Source organism: Nothobranchius furzeri, chromosome 13 (assembly GCF_043380555.1).
Source record: "Nothobranchius furzeri strain GRZ-AD chromosome 13, NfurGRZ-RIMD1, whole genome shotgun sequence".
Lineage (NCBI taxonomy): Eukaryota > Metazoa > Chordata > Actinopteri > Cyprinodontiformes > Nothobranchiidae > Nothobranchius > Nothobranchius furzeri.
Window position 1 is genome coordinate 53,233,420 of NC_091753.1, and position 10,345 is coordinate 53,243,764.

The 10,345-nt window shown below is 43.9% G+C and overlaps 1 protein-coding gene across 1 annotated transcript; it reads right to left on the bottom strand.

The window, feature by feature from the left end:
- Positions 1-287: 287 nt before the first annotated feature.
- Positions 288-5,244, bottom strand: LOC107380549 (olfactory receptor 10A3). The gene is made up of 2 exons (XM_015951851.3): positions 4,312-5,244; positions 288-512 (listed from the first exon to the last, which is right to left on the bottom strand). Exons 1-2 carry the CDS (start codon positions 5,242-5,244, stop codon positions 288-290), a joined length of 1,158 nt encoding a protein of 385 aa, XP_015807337.2.
- Between the last annotated feature and the right edge of the window lie 5,101 nt (positions 5,245-10,345).

Genomic DNA, 10,345 nt, shown 5'->3' on the forward strand with positions numbered 1-10,345 from the left:
TGGGAAGTGGCTGGCATGAGAATCAGCTCCTTTAAATGCGAGACCATGGTCTTGAGTTGGAAAGGGTAGACTGTTTTCTCCAGGTCAGGAACAAGGTCCTGCCCCAAGTGGAGGAGTTAAAGTATCTTAGGGCCTTCTTCACAAATGAGGGAAAATTGGAGCAGCAAATCAATAAGTGGATTGCTGCTGCTTCCACGGTGATGTGGGCATTGTACTAGTCTGTCGTTGTGAAGAGAGAGCTGAGACAGCAGTCAATCTATGTTCCAACTGTCTTCTATGTTCACAAGCTATGGGAAGTGAGAGTGCGGGTACAAGCGGCTGAAATTAGTCTTCGCTGCTGGGTTTCTGGGCTGTCCCTTAGAGAAAGAGTGGGAAGCTTGTTCATCCAGGAGTGGCTCTGAGTAGATCCACTGCACCTCCGCATCAGAAGAAGCCAGTTGAGGTGGCTTGGGCATCAGGTTAGGGATGCCTCCTTGGTGAGATATTTCAGGCATGTCCAACTGAGAAGAGACCTAAAGGAAGACTAAGGACACACTGGAGGGACTATGTTTCAGCTAGCTGGGGAATATTTTAGGCTTACACAAATGAAGCCTGCGAACTTCAGTACCCCTTAGCTGCCATCCCTGCCGATAGGGCTGCTCAATTAATCGAATTTTAATCACGATTACGATCTGAGTTTTGAACGATTATAAAAAACAAAACAAGCCGATTATTTGCTCCTCCCGCTTGTGCTGCCCTGAGTTGCAAATAAAGCCGGAGACAAGCCGGAAACAAATTCGGAGCCGGCTCCTTGTTGGATTAACCAGAGTGAGTGACACACACACCGCACCTGCGGACTCCTGAGCAGCTAAAAACAGCTAAATGTGCGCGTGCAGCGTGCTAAACACACGCGCAGCTTGCCCCGATTGCTGTGAGACCGGGTTGGGGGGTGGGGGGTGCAGCTGTGGTTGGGACAATTATTACATTAACTGATGGACCTGTAAATAAATAGTTTATAAATAAGGTAGAAATAAGTTCCTCACGCTGATAACTAATAACTAATCTCTCTGAGGACACGGTGCTAGTGCACTCTCCTACAGCACCTTGACACGACTCAATAAATGTTATGCAACATTTTGTGAACATCAATTTATTTGCATTTATTTGTTATAAATGCCACTGTATAATTCTTGCTGTCAGTATTTGCAAGATATTGGTATTTGGGTCTGTACTGGTTAGACCTAAATGAGTTAAACCAAGGTCTATAGCCCTTGGGTCATAAACTATGAGCTATAAGTATATTGGTCTTTTAATACTGGGAATCAGGAGTTATTTTAGTGATCATCTTGTTTCTTATTTTTGTCCTGATTGTGCCCTGAGCAATTTTATGACTGAATAAAAACAAATAACATCAACATAAATTGAAAAATCGTCCTAAATAATCGTGATCTCAATTTCAGTCACTAAAATCGTGATTATTATTTTTGCCATAATCGAGCAGCCCTACCTGCCAATAATGTGGTGATGCAAACTAAGCTGTGACAAAAAGAGCCTGATTAAGGATTGATGATTTAAGACAACAATAAAATTCAACCGTTTTAAAATACAAAGAACACCATGTTCGAACATAAGGATGCCCACCGGTACACTTGGTACCAGGGCAGCCTAGGTCGCAGGTCGATGATAGATTTTGTAGTCGTATCATCTGACCTGCGGCCGTATGTTTTGGACACCCGAGTGAAGAGAGGGGCGGAGCTGTCAACTGATCACCACCTGGTGGTGAGTTGGATCAGATGGCAAGGGAACATGCCGCGTAGACCTGGCAGACCCAAACGCATAGTGAGGGTCTGCTGGGAACGCCTGGCAGAAGAACCTGTCAAGACGGTCTTCAACTCCCACCTCCGGCAGAGCTTTGACCACGTCCCGAGAGCAGTGGGGGACATTGAGTCCGAGTGGGCCTTGTTCCACTCTGCGATTGTCGAGGCAGCTGTTGCTAGCTGTGGTCGTAAGGTGGCCGGTGCCAGTCGTGGTGGCAACCCCCGTACCCGCTGGTGGACACCAGAGGTTCGGGGAGCCGTCAGGCTGAAGAAGGAGGCCTACAGGGCGTGGCTGGTCTGTGGGTCTCCGGAGGCAGCAGACAGGTACCGGATAGCCAAGCGGGGTGCAGCAGTGGCAGTTGCCGAGGCAAAATCTCGGGCGTGGGAGGAGTTTGGTGAGGCCATGGAGAAAGACTATCGATCGGCTCCAAAGAGGTTCTGGCAAACTGTCCGGCGCCTCAGGAGAGGAAGGCAGCAACTCGCTCACACTGTTTACAGTGGGGATGGGGAGCTGCTGACGTCAACTGAGGCTATAGTCGGACGGTGGAAGGAATACTTTGAGGAGCTCCTCAATCCCACCAATGCGCATTCCGAGGAGGAACCAGAGCTGGGAGGCCTGGGGATGGACTGTCCGATCTCGGGGGCAGAAGTTGCTGAGGTAGTCAAACAACTACACAGCGGCGGAGCCCCGGGGGCGGATGAGGTTCGTCCTGGGTATCTCAAGGCTATGGATGTTGTAGGGCTGTCATGGTTGACACGTCTCTACAACATTGCGTGGTCATCGGGGGCAGTTCCTAGGGAGTGGCAGACCGGGGTGGTGGTCCCCATCTTTAAGAAGGGTGACCTGAGGGTGTGTTCCAACTATAGGGGGATCACACTCCTCAGCCTCCCTGGAAAGGTCTACTCCAAGGTACTGGAGAGGAGGGTCCGATCGATAGTTGAATCTCAGATAGAGGAGGAGCAATGTGGTTTTCGTTCTGGCCGTGGAACTGTGGACCAGCTCTATACCCTTGATAGGGTGATGGAGGGGGCATGGGAGTTTGCCCAACCAATCCACATGTGCTTTGTAGATTTGGAGAAGGCTTATGACCGTGTCCCCAGGGGCACCCTGTGGGGGACGCTCCAGGAGTATGGGGTGGGTGGCTTTCTGTTAAGGGCCATTCAGTCCCTTTACCAGAGGAGCGTGAGTTTGATCCGCATAGCCGGTAGTAAGTCGGACCTGTTCCCAGTGAGGGTTGGACTCCGCCAGGGCTGCCCTTTGTCACCGGTTCTGTTCATCACTTTTATGGACAGAATTTCTAGACGCAGCCGTGGTGTGGAGTGTGTCGAGTTTGGTGGCAGGAGAATCTCGTCTCTGCTTTTTGCGGATGATGTGGTCCTCCTAGCTTCATCCAGCTCTGACCTTCAGCTCTTGCTGGGTAGGTTCGCGGCCGAATGTGAAGCGGCTGGGATGAGGATCAGCACCTCCAAATCTGAGACCATGGTTCTCGACCGGAAAAGGGTGGCTTGCCACCTCCGGGTCGGGGGAGAGGTCCTACCTCAAGTGGAGGAGTTTAAGTATCTCGGGGTCTTGTTCACGAGTAAGGGTAGGAGGGATTGGGAGATCGACAGGCGGATTGGTTCGGCGTCTGCAGTGATGCGGACGCTGAGCCGATCTGTCGTGGGGAAGAGGGAGCTGAGCCAGAAAGCCAGGCTCTTGATTTACCGGTCGATCTACGTCCCAATCCTCACCTATGGTCATGAGCTTTGGGTAATGACCGAAAGAACGAGATCGCGGATACAAGCGGCCGAAATGAATTTCCTCCGTAGGGTGGCCGGGCTCAGCCTTAGAGATAGGGTGAGGAGCTCGGACATTCGGGAGGGACTCGGAGTAGAACCGCTGCTCCTCCGGATCGAAAGGAGCCAGTTGAGGTGGTTTGGGCATCTGGTCAGGATGCCTCCTGGACGCCTCCCCGGGGAGGTGTTTCGGGCATGTCCTGCCGGCAGAAGGCCCCCGGGTCGACCCAGGACACGTTGGAGAGGTTACATCTCCAATCTGGTCCGGGAACGCCTTGGGGTCCTGCCGGAGGAGCTGGTGGACAAGGCCGGGGAGAGGACGGCCTGGAGCTCCCTAGTTGGGATGCTGCCCCCGCGACCCGGACCCGGATAAGCGGAGGAAGACGACGACGACGACGTTTTAAAATATGAGGCATGTCCAAATTGGTCAAACACAAAACAAACAGAATATTAGATTACCTAACAACATTTTCATTGTGCTCTTTGTAACATAATAAATAATGATCCAAAATGTCAGAAGGAAGGAACCATTTGAAAACATGTTAGGTCTGTGATAGTATCAGGTATTTCTGTGAAATATTGTAAAAACAAACACTTCTTTATTTAAATAGCCTGTTTATTCAGAATAGAACTTAGTTTCAGCTACAACATGATTGGAACTGACAACAAACTCATAATATGATGTTAAAATTCCACCTATTTATCAGTTAGTGATTGCTGAAATTGTTTTTGGGGGTGCCATTCTGTAAAAATGCTTCCACAAACATTGTCGTATGTCTTTAGCTCTCAGGCAGTAAATTAGTGGATTGACCATTGGAGGGCCGAGGCTATAAAGCATTATAATCACTATTCGCACATCAGTGCTAAATACAATCCCAACATAGCTGGTTAAATAGACAAAACATCTGGGTAAATAATAGAGTGAGATAATTATCAAATGAGTACTACATGTAGACAGAGACTTAATACGATTTTTGAAACCTGCTATCTTACTTACATCTATGAGTATAGCAGAGTATGAAAAAACAATAAAGGAAAGAGGTACAAGAAGAGTAATCATTGCACCAACAAATGCAGCAAAGGAGTAAGGTGTCCTGTCAGTGCAGGCTAGTCCTGTTATTCCAACATGATCACAGAAACAGTGACTGATTTTATTTGGTCCACAAAATGGGAGAGGATATGCTCTAATAACTAATATCACTGGGACTATGATAGCAATGATCCATGCACTCAGACTGAGAAAGAATAAAGTTGTTTGTTTAAGATACGTTGCATATCTGAGAGGATGGCAGATTGCCAAATACCTATCAAAAGCCATCAGAAACAGAATGAAAGAATTTACTGAGCCGAGATAGTGAACAAAAAACATTTGTACAAAACAACCAGTAAAGGAAATTGTCCCGGCTTGAAACCAGTATCTGCTGATGATTTTAGGTAAAGTTGCTGTGCTGAAGAGAAGGTCACATGCTGACAGATTTAAAATGATATAATACATCGGCTTGTGAAGACACCGGTTAGTTGCAAATAAGTAAAACACTGTAATATTTGCAAGAACAGTCACAAAGTACACCAAGAACAAAACTGCAGAAGCAAGACCGTAGTATTCAGGATGAAGCCCAGGAAACCCAGTCAGTATGAACTCTGATACTCTGCTAGTATTCATCTCTGACATGTTGTGAAAGATCCTTTAAAAACTGAAACTCATTCAAGACATCAGAACTCACATTGAACCTTCATTTTGGAAATTTAACAAACAACAATTTATATTTTCTTAACAAAACAGTTATTTTAACTTTAACACTTAACCAGTGATTTATTTTTAATGATATGTACTCTTTGCAATAACAAACACAGTTCTTTACTATTTATGAACTAACACAAAGTGCAAGTACCTATTTCACAGACAGGGCAGCAGGACACTGATTTCTCTTCTGTTTGGTCATGGCCTAAGATGACTTTCTCTTACATGCTCCATGATGAAGGTGGAGTTATTGTCCGTCATTCCTATTCTCTATGGCCCTGTTCACATGGCAGGATTTGTTGGACAATTTTCAAAGCATGAGAGACCACACACGGGGATGAAAAATAACAGAAATGTTTTTTCCTACAGTGAGGAAAAACTACACACTGCCCAATTTAACACGCAAACATTCTCAGGTCGGACAGGAAGTCACACTAGATCAAACGTAATCACAGAGCTAGTATTAAACAGTGGCAGAAAAAGACAAAAATATGACAAAACGTATGTAACCCTTGGAATAATGGTGAATACTCTCAGAAATCTGTAAAATGCCCAGTATTGGCAGGTGAGGAAATGCATGGACATGGTGAAGCTAATGTGCTAAGTAGAAAATAGTTGATGAGCAGGGTAAATTGTTTTTATTAACACATTTTATTAAATCAGTTATTTTCTCTGTATTAATGGGGAAGTATGCTGGCCGGCAAAAAAAAAGTCGCCACCAAAAATAAGTTCACATAATCTAATATTTTGTCAGATTCCCGTCAGCTTTGATTTCGGCACACTTTTGCTGTGGTATTGTTTTGATAAGCTTCCACTATGTCACTAGATCTATTTCCATCTAGTGTGGCAATAATCTTTCATCAAGGTCTTGCATTGATGATGGTAGAGTCTGACTGCTGCACAAAGCCTTCTCCAGCACATCCCAAAGATTCTCAAGGGGGTTCAGGTCTGGACTCTGCGATGGCCAATCCATGTATAAAAATGATGTTTTATCTTCCCTGAACCACTCTTTCACAATTTGAACCTGATGAATCCTGGCATTGTCATCTTGGAATATGGCCGTGCCATCAGGGAAGATGGAATAACCTGGTCATTCTTGGAGCACATCCTGCTGCTGACCCTTGACCTGACCAACTGCAGAAACCCCAGATCATAATACTGCCCCCCCCCCCCCCCCCCCCCCACACACACACACACACACAGGCTTGTACAATAGGTACTAGGCATGATGATATATATACTGTATATATATATATATATATATATATATATATATATATTAGGGCTGTATGATATTAGGAAAACCTGCGATGTTCGATAACAGTGCTTAATATTGCGATATCGATATTACTCACAATAAATGAACAAATACTAAAGAATGCAGTGTTGATGTCGTCTGGCGTGTGACGTCTGCTCTGGGTTCAAAGCAAACAAAAACTAATGCATGAATTCCATTACAACATAACATTTTTATTGCAAAAATATGCAGCTGAACCTGCTACTGTATTAGCAGCAAAACAACAAACTGCATGCATGCAGTTTCTCAGCGACTTTAAAACATCACCACCACCATAAAACTTTTTCTGATGCTCCAAATACAGAAAAACATCCCTTACCAGGGTTTTTTGAAGAAATAAAAAAAATCAGAAAATAAGTTTAAATGTTAAATAATAGTTAACATCACTTACATGCAACAGCAAACTCTCTCATTGCTACTGAACATTTTCTCCACATATGTGGTTATGATATAAGGCTGTTGCTGTAATTGGGAAGTGAACTGTGCTGGGCCAAACATTTGTACAAAACAAGCAGTGAAAGAAATTGTCCTGGCTTGAAACCAGTATCTGCTGATGATTTTAGGTAAAGTTGCAGTTCTGAAGAGAAGGTCACATGTTGACAGATTTAAAATGATAAAATACATCTGCTTGTGAAGACAACGGTTAGTTCCAAATAAGTAAAAAACTGTAATATTTGCAAGAAGAGCCACAAAGTAAACTAAGAACAAAACAGTAGAAACAAGACCGTAGTATTCAGGTTGAAGGCCAGGGAACCCAGTTAGTATGAACTCCGTCACTTTGCTGTTATTCATTTCTGACAGCATGCTGAAGAAACAAAAGATACTCATTCAAGACATGTTAACTACCATTTAACCCTAACATCGGACATTTAAATTAGGCAGAATACATATGATCACAATTATCCTTTCAATTTGTTCATTTTACAGATATTTTTACCCACCTCTAATCATTCATTCATTGTTCACATATTTATTGTTTTGTATTTCCACTACTAGACTGTCTTATTACAAGGAAGTACATATTAAACTATTGTGTGTCTGTTTAGTTAAGAAGTAAGTATAACAAAGAACTAGAAAACACTGATTTGTCTTCTGTTTGGTTACTGGCTTAAAGGACTTTCTCCTGCATGCTCCATGATGAAGGTGGAGTTATTGTCATCATTTCTTCTCTAGGATTTAAACTTTCCTTAAATGAATGACAGAAACTAACCCTTCCATATTTATTTGACTTTTACATATCAATACCAATTACTTGGATGGTCAGTATGACAAGGATCTTTATGTTTCTGTTTAGCATGCTTTACTTTGTACTAAACAGGAAGTTCCAAGTTTCAGTGTTAAACATAAAATAGAAGAATGAACACTGAAGCAGCCCTATGTACTATAATCCGTACTACTTTCATCATTAAACAAACTATGTTACCAATAAGTTTCAATTATTGTCTTCTATCACTAATAATATATAATTTGCTTTGGTTTGTATTGTAGACATTTTTATATTAAATTAAATCAAATCAAAGTTATTTCTATGGCACTTAAAAAAACACTTTACCAATCAAAGTGTTTAGCAAAGATAAAAATAAAACATAAAAGACCCTGAAAACGGAAACTGCCTTGGAAAAAAGCAGCAAATAACATACAATGTTACGCTTAGTCGAACAAACGAACAATTAGGAAATTATAAAAATAAAGGGACAGTGTCACACTCTTTAGAGCCAAGGAATAAAATATGTGTTTAAATATAGAATAGAATAGAATTCATTGATCCCACAGTGGGGAAATGTACTTGTTGCAGCAGCACCAGTGCTTAAGAGGATTATTTGAAGAAAGATAATAACAAAGGTACATGTATATACACATAGGCAGTAATCTAGAATTGTAACCTACGACCACTAAAAACCACGAATAAAAAAATTAAAAAACTGAAAAAACTTGGGTTCCAACATGCAGCCTACTGCAAGAGACACAGACATACAATGTAAGTCCGGTATTGCATTGGTGGTATTGTGTATCATAATATTGCCAGTACAGCTTAAACTGAGGAGTTATACACTCTTGCAGCAGAGGGGAAGAAAGATCTACGGTTTTACATCTGGGATGTCTCAGTCTGCCTCTGAAGGAGTTGTCCATGGTCTCCACAGTGGAATGCAGTGGGTGGGAGGTTTATTTTAAGATGGTGGTCACCTTCCCCAGCATCCTCCTTTCATAAATCTCCTCAACTGTGGGCAGCCCAGAACCGAGCTAGCTTTGTGGACTAGCTTGTTCAGTCTCTTCCTGTTTCGGTCAGAGCTGCCTGCACCCCAACAGACCACTGCCTGCACCCCAACAGACCACAGCAGAATGCATAACAGAGCCAACCACAGAGTGATAAAAGGATTTTAGCAGCTGGGAATTTACTCCGAAGAACTTCAGCCTCCTCAAGAGGCGGAGGTGGCTTAGATCCTTCTTATACAGAGCATTTGTGTTGTTGGACCAGGTCAGTTTACTGTTGAAGTGAACACCCAGGTACTTAAAGGTATCCACCACCTCAAAGTCTGCTCTCTGAATGTTTACTGGTGAGTGAGGAGTGTTTCTCTGGAAGTCAATCGCCTTTTCCTTTGTCTTACTGGTGTTCAAGTGAAGATGGTTACACTCACACCAGTCCACAAATTCAATGATGACACGCAGCCGACAATGGCCGAGTCACCAGAGAACTTCTGGAGGTGACAGCTGCTGATGTTGTAGGTGATGTCAGAGGTGTAAACGGGAAGAGAAAGTGTGAGAGCACCATACCCTGTGGAGCTCCAGTACTGCACACTTACCCCAAAATTCCACTACCTCCGCTCCGCTCCGGCACGAACTCCGCAGCAAAATCAGTCCCGTTGTGGTCAATCAGAGCTGTTCCAGTACTACGGCTGTGCGGCGCAGTGCGCCGCCTGCCGTTCCGCCATCCGGCAAAAATAGGATCGATTCTATTTTTGCTGGACGCCGGAGTACCTCCGCAGTCAATGGACAGAAATCACAACCGCCCAACAGGAAAGGGAGCAAGCACAACTTCCATTATTTCACAATAAATCGATAAACAAAAAGCGTTTTTTGTTTCATATGCACAGGTTTAACAACATTTAACAACTATCAATGGCGGCTGAACTTTAAATGCACAAAAATAAGCCATTAATACAGTTTCCACCATCAAAGTAGTCGCCCTTTGTTGATCCAAACACTGCTGATCTCTCAACACAAATGGTAGGCAGATTAAACAGTTCATTTTGATGCTTCTCCCACACAACGGGTGTTTGGATCTAACTTCCGCGTTTATTGCTCGGACTGTCGCAAGATCTCGAAAATTCCGCGCATGCCTATTTGCGCACCTCAGGTCTCCGCACCGAAGCGGAGCCATTGTAGAGCGGGTACCAGTAAAAATTGAGTTCGGAAGCGAGCGGCTGCGGAAGGCGGGGGCGGAGCGGAGGTAGTGGAATTTTGGGGTTACCACCTCAGACGTACAATTGTGCATCCTCCCCAACTGTGTCCTGTTGGTGAGGTAGTTGATGGTCCATGCAGTCAGATGTTCGATTCAAAAGTAAAATCTGAAGCAATTTGAAAATTAACTAGCAGACTGTTCCAAAGCTTAGAGCGGAGTTGCTCAACCGTGGTCCTCAACACCACCATGTCCTACATGTTTTAGATGTTTCCCACCAACAGGCTTCTTCCACACTTGATGTCGTCCTTATTAACCCTCCCACTGTCCTAATGGGT